This window comes from Bos indicus, chromosome 3 (assembly GCF_029378745.1).
Source record: "Bos indicus isolate NIAB-ARS_2022 breed Sahiwal x Tharparkar chromosome 3, NIAB-ARS_B.indTharparkar_mat_pri_1.0, whole genome shotgun sequence".
In the NCBI taxonomy this organism is placed as follows: domain Eukaryota; kingdom Metazoa; phylum Chordata; class Mammalia; order Artiodactyla; family Bovidae; genus Bos; species Bos indicus.
The window spans coordinates 23,668,077-23,682,881 of NC_091762.1; the positions used below are offsets into that span (position 1 = coordinate 23,668,077).

Below are 14,805 nucleotides of genomic sequence, written 5' to 3' on the forward strand. Positions count from 1 at the left end.
GAAGAATTGTCAAGTTTAGTTAGTAATAATGCCACTCCATATTCAGATAGCTTTTTATATTTATATTGTGTTATACTTACGATGTGGCACTTATAACAACCTTGAAAGACAGGCTGGGCAGGTGCAGCCAGACTTATTTTACAGATGAGGAAGCTACTTTAGAGCTTATAATTACCAAGTATTAAATGGCTTATAAGCAGTGAGGTTAGAACTTGACCCTTATCTTCAGACTTTCAGTTCAGTATTTTTTTTATGTCTCCCTATTCTCCCCCATGATTTTCCCAAGAAAAAAACAAAAAGAAATTTAAATTTAATTAGGTGGTCTTTTATTTGTTCTTCCCATTAATCTAGCATGGAGCTGGGGAAAATCTAATGCCCTTTTTTTTTAGAACCAGCTGTCCCGAGTAGACATTTATCTTCACTGGGATTTTATTTCATGAAAACACTTTGAAATACTTGTGAGGTAACTGAAGGCATGTCTTTGGCACAGTGATTCGTTTTAACTGTCTATGCATGAGGCAAGAAAAGACAGAAGATGGGGGATTTTTATATGGTGAGTCTTGGGTTGACCATCTGCTGTCTGTTGAACTGTAATAATGAAGTCAGTCTGTTCTGATGACCATATCCTGTGGAGAAGAACAGATCACATCATCTCTATGAGAATTTATCATTTCCTTTAATCTTCTCTTACTAGGTTTTGAAGGAGTCACCTGTGAGCGGAATATAGATGACTGTCCTAACCACAAGTGTCAGAATGGAGGGGTTTGTGTGGATGGGGTCAATACCTACAACTGCCGCTGTCCCCCTCAGTGGACAGGTATGTATGGTGTGACAAACCTTTCGGAATGGGGCATGGGTCAGTAAGCAGAGGCAGGTTGTTATTGAAGTGGGCCCCTTGTACAAGAGTGTCTGTGCTACGTCACTGGGTCTAGTGCTAACTGCATACGTCCCCCTATGTTCACTTAAAGAAATATTCTCACGGACATTTATTGGGCAGATGTTCTGAACTCAGTACCGTGCTAAGTGCTGTAGGACAGCTGTCCCTAACCTTTCCAGCACCAGAGACTGGAAGATCTCTGGTGAAGTTTTTCCCATGAACCAGAAGTGGGAGAAGGATGGTTTGGGGATGATTCAAGCGTATTGCATTTATTGTGCACTTTATTTCTATTATTATTACATCAGCTCCACCTCACATTTTCAGACATTAGATCTCGGAGGTTGGGGACCTTACTGTAGAAAATAGGAGAAAGAGCGTTACTGAAAGACTCTGAAATTATTATCTGGCAAAGCAACACATTGCCTGGAACATAGTAGATGCTCATTAAATATCTGAGAGGAAAAGAACATCATTAAATGCAAAAATATAAATATTCTTACCATATACAAACAAACAGGGTTAACTGTGTGAGATAATAGATGTGTTAACTGATCTTATTTTGGTAATCATTTCATATAAATATATCATTTCATATAAATATGTATATACTGCTTAAACTTACATATATGTTATATGTTAAATATAGCTCAATAAGGCTGGAAAAGGAAAAGAAACTACAACTTGTCACGTTTCAATGTAGTATCAATGAATATTCTAAATTATATGAAAAGATATTAGAATATTCTTTCTTCTGCTCTTCTGTTATCAAGCTAAAAAATCCCTGAAAATAAGTTGTACAGACTGGGAGAGTTCAGAGCTTATTGTCTGTACACAGAAATCTATCTCATCTTATTCTTATGACATACTTATGCAGAGGGTTGGGCACATCCTCTTGAAGACGTTATTTTTATGACACTTGTCTACATTTCTATATTTTCCTTTTTTTGTATCCTTTTTTGCACATAGATTCTTCTGCCTTCGACATTAGAAGAGTAGATTTGCTTAAACTGACAACCATCTGGAAGTTTATAATGTTGTCTTCTCTTCTTATTTTTGAAATTGAGTCTGTATAGACATTTAGTTCCAATTTCTGTTTGTATGTATTTATCTAACTGAAACTGGAGACAAGAACTGATTAAGCAATTAAGAACTGGGCCTTTTGGAGAGAAGTTGTTTGATTTAATATGGAAACCCAAGAACAAGCTAATGTTATTAGGAAGAAGTTATAGTACCAGCAAAGGATTGTGCCCAGCAAAGAAGTCCAGATCTTGTATTGCTGTTGTTACTACCTGATATTCTTCAGCATCTCCAAATTGCCTTCCCTCATCTGCAGCAGCTAATTATTTAGAGTACTCTTTAGAGCTGTAGCCTATGAATAGAAAAAGACTAAAAGGATTTAGAACTCCAGTAACATGATTTCCTGGAAGGGCTTTTCTGCTTTTAATCCCCAAACTGTCTATTTAAAAAAATACTTTCCCACTGGGTTTCCCTAAAGTTGGACTTCCCCTAGAATTTCTTCTTGGTATCTTGATCCTAGGACTTCACTCCCAACGCTCTGGTCTTGCTGTCATATTATCTCTTCTCTTCAGATTTTGCCATTTCTGTGTTTTTTTTTTTTTTTTCCATAGGCCATTTTTTTTCAACTTAAAAAGATTACTCTGTGATGACCTAATGGGAGGGAAATCCAAAAGAGAGGGGTTTATATATATATATATATCTGATTCACTTTGCTGTAGGGCAGAAACTAATATGCTATACTCCAATAAAAATTAATTAAAAATAAATAGAAAAGATTACTGTAAAGTTAATTATGTGACAAATAGTAACTGGAAATATTTAATTTTTCTCTTTTTAATGATCCTCCCAGAAGTATTAGGCAGGATGAGATACATGTTAGGAACTTGACCTCATTCTAAGTCTCTCCCTTGCCCTGTGGGAGAGAGTTGCTCTGTGTGGTACCAAGGCTCCTGATGCCAATGAAGATTAAATGATAATTGTGATTTCATTGTTGATTTTTCTTTGATACCACAAATACCCTTTGAGTTCCTGCTTTGATATTAATGAGGAAAGCTCAATCTTGGGGAAAGGTTTCCTAGTGAAATTATAGTTTGCCAAAATTTCTTCCCCCAGGTTGTTTAATAGATACCTTTTGTCCCTATGAAAGTCCTTAAGAGATATTTCTTGTTTCATGTATTTTTGTATTGTTTTTCTAGAAGGGATGGCAGAAATGATAAATATGTTTGGTGTGTCAGTATTTATTTCTTCTGACCTGCTGTCATATAAGGTACCCTTAGTCTTTGGTTTCCTACCAGTTTCCTTCCTCTTTTCACTGATGTCAATTTTGATTGCCAGTGACAACCTTGTTTTTTTGTTTGTACCACATCCTATGTCTTCATTCGTACCATTTCCTTTTTAATATTTATTTATTTATTCACTTTTGCCTGTGCTGGGTCTTTGTTGCTGCATGGGCTTTTTTCTTTTTTTTTTTTTAATTTGCATTTCTTTTTTTTTTTTTTTTCTAATTTTATTTTATTTTTAAACTTTACACAATTGTATTAGTTTTGCCAAACATCAAAATGAATCTGCCACAGGTATACATGTGTTCCCCATCCTGAACCCTCCTCCCTCCTCCCTCCCCACACCATCCCTCTGGGTCGTCCCAGTGCTCTAGCCCCAAGCATCCTTGGGCTTTTTTCTAGTTGCGACGAGCAGGATATACTCTTTAGTTACAGTGCACAGGCTTTTCACTGCAGTGGTTTCTCTTGTTACGGAGCACAGACTCTAGGGCGTGTGGGTGCAGTAATTGCAATGCCAGGCTCTGGAGCACTGGCTCAATAGTTGTGGCACCAGGGCTTAGTTGCTCTGTGGCATGTGGGATCTTCCTGGACCAGGGATCGAACTGTGTCTCCTGCATTGGCAAACAGATTCTTTACCAGTGAGCCGCCAGGGAAGCCCCACACCATTTCTTGTCTCTAGAGTCCCTTCTCCACTCCTTTCCCTATAGTCCTCACCAGTTTTGGCTGCCAGGAGCAGATCAAATGGTTAACTTCTTCAGGAAGCCCCCCATGCCCTATCTCTAGGTTAAGCTAAGTGTTACCTTCTGGGCTCCCTTACTACCCCCTACATTTCTCTGTGATAATGCTCACTGCATTAATATTGGCATTATTCTAGGCTTGAGGTAATGGAATGGGGTCATTGAACTGTTGATGACAGCAGATACTAGAGCTCTTTACAGATCTTTGCTGTCAGTAGCATATAGCTGAGCTCCTCATTATCCCAGCCCCAACATCATTCTAAGAGTAGAAAAATTTGGGATTGTAGGGTTCCTATTTATATTGGTATTAGAGCTATAAATAAACTCACATAAGTATTTTCTGCTTTGTCAAAATTAAAGAAATTAATGTGGCTGGGGGCTGAGAGTTAACTGATGCTTATTAGCACCTAAATAATGTGCTAATTACAATATTTTATTTTGTGTAATCTTTGCAATAACTGTATGAAGGGTAGAGTTTTAGCTATTCTTTTTACAGATGGTAATCGATATTCAGAAGGGTTAAACAGTTTACTCATGGGTCATAGTGGTTGGATTAGGGTTTGAATCTAGGCTTGTTGAACTCCAAGTCTGTGCTCAAATCTATGGTCTTTTTTTTTTAAACTACAGATTGACTGACTCTATGAGTTATCTTTAAAAATATTTTTACTAAGGGCTTGAGTCTTTTTTAATGGATTTAACATTTAATTTATAGTTTTATTATTCTACGTAGGATATTCTGATTTGTTCTTTCTGTGTGTGTGTGTTCCTGGTTACTTAGAGATTAGAAGTTAATATTAAGTAAATGTTTTATATTCAATCTGGTGGTTTTTTCATTATATTTCAAAGGCTTATTGCAACTTTGTTCAGAATTCCTTTTACAATTTTCAGCTGCAGAGTTGAGGTATGAACTGTTTGTCTGGCTTTTGACAAAATTGAGAAGGAAGGGTTGGAGCCAGCTAAGAGAGGAAATTTAGTTGCCAGCTATCTGGAAAAAAAAAAAAAAAAAAGGATGGAATTGTGTAGTTAAAAAAACCTAGGTATCAGTTTGAAGTAAATGGAGATTTGGGAATTGGCCACATTTTTAATGAGAAGAGCCTGATAGGTACCATGTTATTTTCATAAGTTCACCTACAAAGAAGGCTTTGATCTTTTGTAGCAAGTTCTAGACTTCAAGATGACCAGAAATTTTTTCCAAGTCTACTCATGGTTTGATTTGGAATAAATGAGTCATGTTGCCTTTCTTCAGAAGCTTTTATTTACTGTTCACAGAACCGCTATCTCTTAGTTTCTTATTGAGGTTTTGGGAAAATAAATGGTGCAGTTAAAAGCTTTTCGAGCTTTTCATTTATTTAGCAGACAGTTATCACATAAGACATTTCAGGTCCATGCTGTTTGATATGGTAGCCACTAGCCACATCTTGCCGTTGAGTATCTGAAATATGACTGGTCCAGACTGAGAAGTACCTCAACTGTAAAACACTTGATTTTGAAGACTCAGTATGAAAAAAAAGGTAAAATGTCTTGCTAATAATGTTTTAAATATTGATTAGATGCTAAAATGATAATGTTTCAAATACATTGAGTTAGATAAGATATAATATTTAAATTAATTTTACCTTGTTTTCCTTTAAGTTCTACCAGAAAATTTTAAATGACATCTGTATCTCTTGTGATAGTTCTATTTAACAGCATTCCTTTGATGCAGAGAGGTTCTATGTAGAAGCATCCTCTTTGATCCTGAGTGGCAGAGGGATGGACATGAAACTATCCTCAAGGGGCCCTTATATTGGCTGCACTATGGGGAAAGTATGTTGGTTTCCAAGTCAGGTGTGGACAGTCCAAGCTCTGTCCAGAGCCCTTTTACCTGACATGTTGTCTAGAATAGTACTAATTTCTACCTACAAAGGTTACTACTGTTCCAGACAAACTAAAGTCCAGGTGGAAGAAAGAAATTGATGTTGGGCAAATGGTTTACTTTTTAAAATAGGAATCTTGTTACAGAGGTAAGTCAGTAGTTAGATGTTTCTTTAGGAAGTAGAAGTTTACCTAAGAATTTGATGAAACCTGAGCACAAATGTCTATACTGTTACTGTATTTGGCTCCAAGCCATCTTACGAGAGCAATTCTGCTCTGGCAGATATCCATTTAAGAAAAAAAAAGTTATAAAAGGCCCCCAAATTAATCGAAGCAGTGTAGACTAATGTTTTGTCTACATAGGTTGTTATTTGAATTTTCCTTTAAAGGTTCATTTCCTTCAGAATTAAAGTTGACTCTAAACTCAACTCACGAATTCCTCTCTGGCAGCTTTTGGTTTTGGGTTCACTCCTAGGGCAGACGTGATTTATTTTCCTGTGCTTGTTATTAACCCAGAAATGTAATTTCAACTTGGGCTTGGAATCGTGCTTTGGGACACTAAGCAGAAGTGAACAATGGAAGTTAGGTGGACACGAGTCAAATAAAACCGACCACATTTTCTCTCGGCTCTCCTTTATGGCTTGATGAGCCCAAAGTGTTAGTTAAGATTCCCTTTGCTGTCAGTTGCTCCAACTTCAGGAAAAAATTTTTGGCATGAATCAGAAAGTATACATACTGCCAGAGATGGTGTCTGGGAATGGAGTCTTTTCATGGTATATTTTTATTTAAAAATCAGTGCTCCAAAGCTGTTCTCCAGAATAAGGCTTTTCTCCAAACTAGTTTTCTGTGTTTTTAATACTATAGAAATGGAGCTTTTTGGTTGAGAGTGGAAACTAAGTATATTGGGGACTGCAGACATTTTTTTCATTTATATTCTGCATGGAGGAATGGAAAAATGCATCTCCCATTACAATTTATCTGCTGTCAACTTGATTGTGGGGACTTGAAATTAAGCCTGGTTTTTGGAATCTGCTTCTCCTCCCAATTTCAGTGTGCTATCAGTTGGGCAGACTGCCAAGAGTGCTAACCTGAAGCACTTTCATCCCAGAGGTCTCAGAGCTGATTAATAGTCATGTTAGTGGGAACAGGGCTGAGTCGTTACTATGAGCCAACACAAAATGCAAGGGGTGAGACTGAGGGATCTTTTCTGTCTTCATGTCCATGACTCATTGTCTGACTTTTGCTCGATCCCAGAAAAAATCCAGTTTTTACTTCATGACTTTTCAAGCCCTTGGTTGTAAGGTAGCTTCAATAACAGATATTTGTTGAATAACTAACAGTTATATCCAATACACTATGCTAGATGCCATAAGAGACACAAAGAAGAAATAAATCAATTCCTCTCTTTGATAAATGGTCACATTCACTAGGAAAAAATAAGAAAGTCTACACATAGCCACAATAGAAGTTAATAAGTAGGAGTGATCATGAGTTTGAAAGAAGCATGGATAGGATTTGTGGACCATCTAAGTACTTGGTTGGGTTAGGGGGAAGATTGAGAAGAGCTAATATCTATTTTTAAATGTGAGTAATGGGAGAATATGGAGACTTTTGACAGAGATAAGGAAATAGGCTACACTTTCTTAGGATGATGATGAGTTTGAAGTGAGTTTTCCAAGTGAAAATGTTCATCAGTAAGACCTAGGCAATCAAAATAGAGGTAGGGGTTAGAGATTCAGATTTTGAGTCTTATTTTTGGTTGCCTGGGAAGTCTGTAAGGAAGGTGTGTGGGCTGAGAAGGCCAGAGGGTTTGGACCTGTTTGGATCTTAATTCTACACTTCAGAAGTGAGGAAAAGGATCTAAAGAAGGAAGGTGAGAGAAGGGAGGACTGAGAGTTCAGAAGAAGCTCTGCCATTACAGCATCACTGAGTCAGGAGTGCATTTTAAGACTGTGCCTTTGACTCAAAACTAATACAATTATGTAAAGTTTAAAAATAAAATAAAATAAAAAAGACTGTGCCTTTGACTCAACTCGATGTGCCTCTGTTACAGCACCTGCAATATTATACTGATCTTACTTGTTTATATACTTACCCCACATAATACACTCTTAGCCTCTAGAGAATTAGGAACCTGTCTTACTTATTTTGGCATTTCCAAGACCAATTTTAACAAATGTTGATAATTGAAAGAATGGCAACCAGGGGACTCAAATATTAATGTTAATTGCAGAGAGTTAGTCAGAATTTTTGAAGTCTTTAGAAATCTTCTAAAATGGAGTTTCTCTGTAAAGGAGAGAAGAAAGCCAGATTGCAAGAGGTTAGAGAGAAACATGGGTGTTGAGGGAGGAGTAAAGGGAGAAGTAGAATAGATCACTTATTCAAGGTTTTGTAGAGGTAAAAAAGGGGAGGGGGAGGGAGGAAGAGTGAGAGGAGTACTGGGCAGTAGCTTCAGGGGACAGAAACTTCATTCATGTGACCAAGCCTAGAACCTTGGCTAGACTAAGAATTAAGGCAGCTAGCCAGGGGTTGGTTAATGAAGTGGGTTATTTAGGAGTGCTTTACTCTTTCCAGGGCTTTCCTAGTGGCTCAGACAGTAAAGAATCCACTTGCAATGCAGGAGACGCTGGGTTCAATCCCTGGGTCAGGAAAAGCCCATGGAGAAGGGGATGGCTACCCACTCCAGTATTCCTGCCTGGAGAATCCCACTGACAGAGGAGCCTGGTGGGCTACAGTCCATGGGGTCACAAAGAGTCAGACACGACCGAGGAACTAACACTTTCACTTTTCATTTTACTCTTTCAAGTTTTAGTGGGAAAGATTAGGTGAACTGATTGTTGGGAATGGGAAAGAAGGGTGATTGAAAGTTATAGTCAGAGAGTGGGAGTACCGATTTGGGATCTTGGAGTTGGAACAATGAGTATCTTCTAATGAGATCCAGAGCATGAGTCTGTTTGTGATAATGAGTAGATGTAGGTCTGTAGAGTTGAGGAAAGTGAGAACTCTTGGCTTTGGTGACCTTATTGGTCCTCAACCCAGATGTTGATTTCATGGGAGATGGGAGAGCAAAGAATGAGAAGATAAACCATGTGTTTAAGTAATTCAAGGAAGTAGAAATTAGTCCATGAAGACAGTAGAGGTGAAATGATTTAAATTATATATCATGTTTACTCAGTTGCTTCAGTCTTGTGACCCTATGGACTGTAGCCTACCAGGCTTCTCTGTCCGTGGGTTCTCCAGGAAGAATACTGGAATAGGATGCCATGCCCTCTTCCAGGGGATCTTCCCAACCCAGGGATTGAACTCACGATGCATGTTCTACATCCCTTGCATTGCAGATGGATTCTTTACCCACTGAGCTACCTGGGAAGCCCATATAATGTTTAGTGCTTTTTAGATTTTAAAAGGTATACATGTTTAGAATAATTTGGATTTGAATCTATTTTTCTGCTTTTCTCTATCCAAAATGAAACTATATCCTCTTTTGTAAGGTAAGGAATGAGCATACTTTTACTTCTTTTAATCTCTTAACTCTCCAGATTTTGTTATAGGATCTGGGATTTTAAAACTTATAGTATTATTATTACTCAAACTTAAAGTCTTACTCATGTTCTTTAACATTAACTGTATTCATACTGTTTTAAAATTCAATTTATAAGACTTTAGACTTAGTTATATGTGTAATTTGTTCTGTGTTAACTAGTAGTGCACTTATATCACAGCCTTCTTACAGAGCTCATGAATATTTGAAAAATATTTTTTAACTTAGTTGCCTTCATACACAAATGGCATCATGTATAGATATTGAACTCTTGGGTCACAAATTATATTCTTATGAAGTTCCTAGACATTATTCCTTTGCTTCTTGTAGTGAGTATTATAGAGAAGTCCAATGTCTTTTATTCTCTGTCTCCCTCTCTCTCTCTCCTCCTCCTTTAAAATCAGAACTTTAACCAATATTGGTATAGGCATGTTTCCTGTCATTTTTTTCCTAGTCTTTTTTTGAGTTCTTTGGCTCTGCAAACTTAGGTTCAGTCTCATCTCAGAAAAGATTGTTTCTCATTTGTTTTTGTGTCTTTAGGAATACCTTTACAGTAGGTCTTCATTCTTCCCCAGAGCTAAAATCTTTTCTCTCGGTATTTTAATCTTTTTTCCTTTGCATTTCATAAGAGCTTCTTAAGCTTTTTTTTTTGGCAGAACTGATTTGTTTTTCTTCTTTGTCAGTTCTGTTGTTTTCAGTTGCCAATTCTGATTTGTATTTGAACTGCATTCTTATTTTCTGATAATATTTACTCATTCTGTCTAGGTCCTCTCTATTTCTGCCTTTCTCTCAGCCTGCCCCATTTTATCAGAGTATCTTAATTTCTTTTGAAAGATTGTAGGAACTGTACACATACACTGCATGTGTATAAAATTTTTGAGAATATAGAACCAATCCTTTCTATAATGTACTCGTTTCAGGAAGTGTGTATTTTTCACTTGTGTGCTTTTCATCTGCATTTCACGTGGTGTATCTACATCTTTTATATTGCACATGTTCTAATGAACACCAGGTGGTTGTTTGTTTGGCTTACTCATTCTGCTCATTAGTAATGCCTTGCCATAAATAGAGTAGTTCGATTCTCTTTGGAATCCCTGGTATAGTTAGTTTCTACTTCCAGGGAGGTGAGGGGCTCTTTCTGTATAAATTGTTAACAGCCCAGCAGCCCAAAGAGGTGGGAGAAAGCCAGAGAGTGTATTTTTCCTCCTAGCAGGAATACAGAAGCCTAGTACCATTTTTTTCTCTGGGTAGAGAAGCTTCTGTGCCAGGCGTCAGTTCTCCATACAGTGGCTAAGCCTGGTTACTCTTTGGTGCTGTTGCATCTGGAATTTGCTCCAAAAGCACCACAGACTTTTTTGATGCTATAGAGACCACAGGAGCCCTGGGACTCCTCAGTGCTTTAAATTGCTATTGACCTGGAATGGTGGGATGGAGTTCAGTCCATTCTTCCCAGAGGAGCAAGGTGGGCTTTCTGACACAAATTGGATCATGTTATTTCTTTGCTTGAAATGATTCAGTGGGTCCCCCTTGTCTTTGGATACAGTTCCAAGGCTCTGCACATAACTACCTGTCCAACCTCATCTCCACTGATACGTGCTTTATAATTAAACCACGGTGGGTTTTTTCATTGCTTCAGGTGAGCCATATTTTACCTTCTATTCAAACTTGTACACATACACTTCTTCTGCCTGAAGTACCCCCACACCATCCTCCTACATTCCTACACAAACTGGTTAACATGTAGAGTCTTTGTCTCTCTCTCTCTTTCAACAGTAATTTACAATTTATTCAGCTGTAATGTACTTATTCTGACTTTAAGGTGGTATCACATGGCATACTTTTGGGTCCATTCCAGAGATTCCTGAGGTCACTGTTGTATTTATCTCTGTCATTTTATAGAATTGTGCAGTCCCTGGCACTCGGGAGTTATCTGGGTTTGGAAGACATAGCATTGAACCAATGGATAAAAAAAGAACTTCAGAAACAGTTGAAGCAGGAGGACATTGTGATCTTAGAATATCAATACATATGCTGCTATTACTGTTAATATTTGGATGATAAATTCTTGTAAATGCAACTTTAGGTGGTTTGAAGGTGGAATCTGTAGGAATATAAATTTTCAAAACACACACAAAAATACTGCCTTGATGCAGGCTGCCATTAGGCCGTAATCTTGGCCTAATCATCCCCCACTTGAACTGCAGGACATAGGTCTTCTGTGTTCTCTTGCTCTGTGGTCCTAAGGCAACATGTGTGTATTACTGCACTTCTCACCCTCTATTATAATTATTTGATTGGTTGTAAAACCCTCTTTTGTCTGTATATTCTGGGTAGAATCCACAACTGCTTGTTTACCAGTTTGTATAGGTCAGGCCTGGCACATAATTTATACATATTTGTTGAATGAATGAATGGAGCATTAAATTTTCTCATTGTTCTGGCCCAACATCATATCTCCAAATTCAGGGCTATTACCGGGTCCTGGCAGGGTCTCTTCTTCCCTGAGATACGTTAGTATCTTTCTTCATCATGGACCAGGTTTGTGCCGTCTGTAAATATGGACTAATTTTGTATGAGAGGATTACATTTGACTATCATTGTAAGCACTCATCACAGTGTCTAGTACCTAGAAATAGCTGAATAAGTCTATTTTTACTATTTGAAGCCAGTAGCACCACTAGGAAATAAAAGAGTGGCTCTTTGCTTGTTTACCTTCATGCAGATGGAGGCAACTGGAAGAGGAGGGTTGCTTGCCTACTGGGATGTAGTCTTTAGGGAAACCTTAGGTTTCAATTGAAGAAGTAAGGTACTCCAACAATGTAGAGTCACCTCGAGATATAGTTGAAGGATTAAGGTCAAAAGGTCAGATAAATTTGGTGTGATATAAACGAGTTTAGCGGCTAAGGAAGAGAGTGGAATGAGAGAGATGTATATTGATGGGGGGATGTAGATAAGGGGATGATGAAAACTTTGACAGTATAAGTAGAATAGAGACACCCTGTTCTAGGAATAGGCGTCGAAAGATGACTATTGAGTTTAGAATGATCTGAGTGAGGGGGAAAAGAGCAAATAAAATTCGTTTAAACAAATATTTTGATTACTTCTCAAGAAATACTATTAGCAAGGCACTATGCTAAGGGCTAAGGGTTCACTGCTGAAGTAAATGGTACCACCCATTTCTCCATGGAACTTGGAGCATGTGTCTAGCATATGTTTAGTGAGGAACACAGGCATAAAGCATGTAATTATCTGTAAGATTTTGAACTGTAATGAATATCTGGTGGGAAAAGTAGAGGTTATTTGGAGAACATATTAACAGGCAGAACTATCTGAGTTTGGAGTCAGCATGTACTGTCTTTCAGCTGTGGACAGTGGGTATGAATTATTAGGGCATCATTGAGCCTAAAATGCTCCAGGTGCAGGGTCCTGGACAAAGACCCATAGTGGGAAAAGATTGTTATCATGTTTAGAAATGATGAAAATAAAAAGCCAGAGTATCCAACACTAGTCATATTTCAAGGGGAAAGACTGGAGTGATAGGCAGAAAATGTAGAAAAGATTTAGAATTTTATCCTAAGAGTAATGGCTTGCCTCAGAGGGTTTGAACAGGCAAATGGCACAATCCATGATCCATGGTGAGGTCAAGCTGGTGATTCTTTAGATACCGTATTGATCACGATGCAGGGAAACCAGGCTTTTGAGGAGTCTGGCAAAGATGATGGTGTCTAGGGTTAGCAGGAACATTCACTGAGACTCTTGCATTTATGTGCATGTGTATCTCCTATGCCTACTATACCTACAGGATCTTGTTAGACGCTTGTCACCCCAGCCTCTTAGGCACATCTGTGAGCTTGTACGTTAGTGCACGCACACAGTCTCTCATCAGGCAGACCCTGTAGGCTCCAGTGTTTGTACAAAATGTTTCACCCATCTTTAGCCCTGGGACGTTGAAGAACAGCCAAGCTTGTCCTCTGCCCTTTCACTTCAGGAGAGGAATGGAAAATCTGCTGTGTGTAGAGGAGAAGGTTTGTAGGACAGAGGTTAAAAGAATGCCCTGCTATGATAGGAAGAGATGAAACTCCACACCTCAGGAGCCTGGGCGACTGCTGGCTGGGAGGGTATATTGGAGACCAGACTCTCTTGATTTAACCGAAGAAGAGGAGGTAGAGGGTCAGGGCAAGGGTCAACCAAGCTCATTTTTTACATGTTGTTCATATGGTGACTGTTGCAAATGAGAACTGACCCTTAACAGGGCCACTGATGTGGTAAAAGTTTTTCCCACACACTTCACACTTGAGAGATGACTAGGAAGGGCCAGGGCTTCTTCCAGAAGTGCTAAGGCTCAGTGATCATTTCTTTTCTTTCCTTTCCGCCCTTCCTCCTCTTGTTTCCCAGTCACTTGTAACTCAAGTCAGATTGATGTTTTGTTTGTGGTGTCTTGAGAAAACCATAGTGAGCTGTTTGTATCCTCACATGTTGCAGCTCATAAAATGGTGTCTTGTCTGGTGGTCCTCAGTTCACATGGCCAGAACTTGATGCTAGTGAGGCTCAGGTCAGTTTCCACTTCAGTACAGTCCTGTTGGGTTCACTCTATTTTCTGCCACACGTGCTGCTCATAGTCTTACTCATTCATCCTTTGCTTTTAAAACCATAGATGGCGGCAGTAAGAAAAGATCATTATGAAAGTGACCCCACTCCTACAAAATCAATATAGTGTACTCTTTTTTCTTGTTTTCCTTTTATAAAATAAATTTATTTTTTGATTGAAGTATAGTACATTTACAATTTTGTGTCAATTTCTGCTGTACAGCAAAGTGTTACAGTTGTACATATGTATACATTCTTTTCTAAATTCTTTCTCATTATGGTTTATCATAGGATAATTCAATATATTATATTCAATGCCCTGTATTATAGTAGAACCTTGTTTTTTATCCATCCTGTGTATAATAGTTTGCATCTGTTAACCTCAGACTCCCTCCCCCACCCGCCTTCCCTTTGCCAATCACGAGTCTGTTCTCTGTATCTGCGAGTCTGTTTCTGTTTTGTAGGTAGGTTGATTTGTGTCTTATTTGTAATTGAAGTGTAGTTGACCTACAATATCATTTTGGTTTCAGGTGTAGAGCACAGCAATTCAGTTATATATGTGTGTGTATATATATACATATACATACACACACATACACAGACACACATGTATATATTCTTCTTCAGATTCTCTTCCCGTATAGGTTATTACAAAATATTGAGTGCAGTTCTTTGTGCCATACAGTAGGTCCTTGACATCACTAATTATAGAGAAATGCAAGTCAGAACTATAGTGAGGTACCACTTCACACCAGTCAGAATAGCCATCATAAAAAGTCCACAAATAATAAATGCTGGGAGGGTATGGAGGAAAAGGAACCTCCTCCTGGTGGTTCAGATGGTAAAGCATCTGCCTACAATGCAGGAGACCCAGGTTCAATCCCTGGGTTGGGAAGATCCTCTGGAGAAGGA

General features: G+C 38.3%; 1 protein-coding gene and 1 pseudogene across 3 annotated transcripts in view; one reads left to right on the plus strand and one right to left on the minus strand.

The window, feature by feature from the left end:
• The window catches only part of NOTCH2 (notch receptor 2), a 208,282-nt gene that overhangs the window by 125,337 nt on the left and 68,140 nt on the right, over positions 1-14,805 (plus strand). For all 3 annotated transcript variants that reach the window (XM_019956709.2, XM_070785817.1, XM_019956708.2), the window contains exon 5: positions 695-817. In XM_019956709.2, the coding sequence (XP_019812268.2) occupies positions 695-817 (123 nt within the window). The remainder of the gene's footprint in view (positions 1-694; positions 818-14,805) is intronic.
• LOC139182147 (ubiquitin-conjugating enzyme E2 D3-like) lies at positions 11,132-11,892 on the minus strand (annotated as a pseudogene).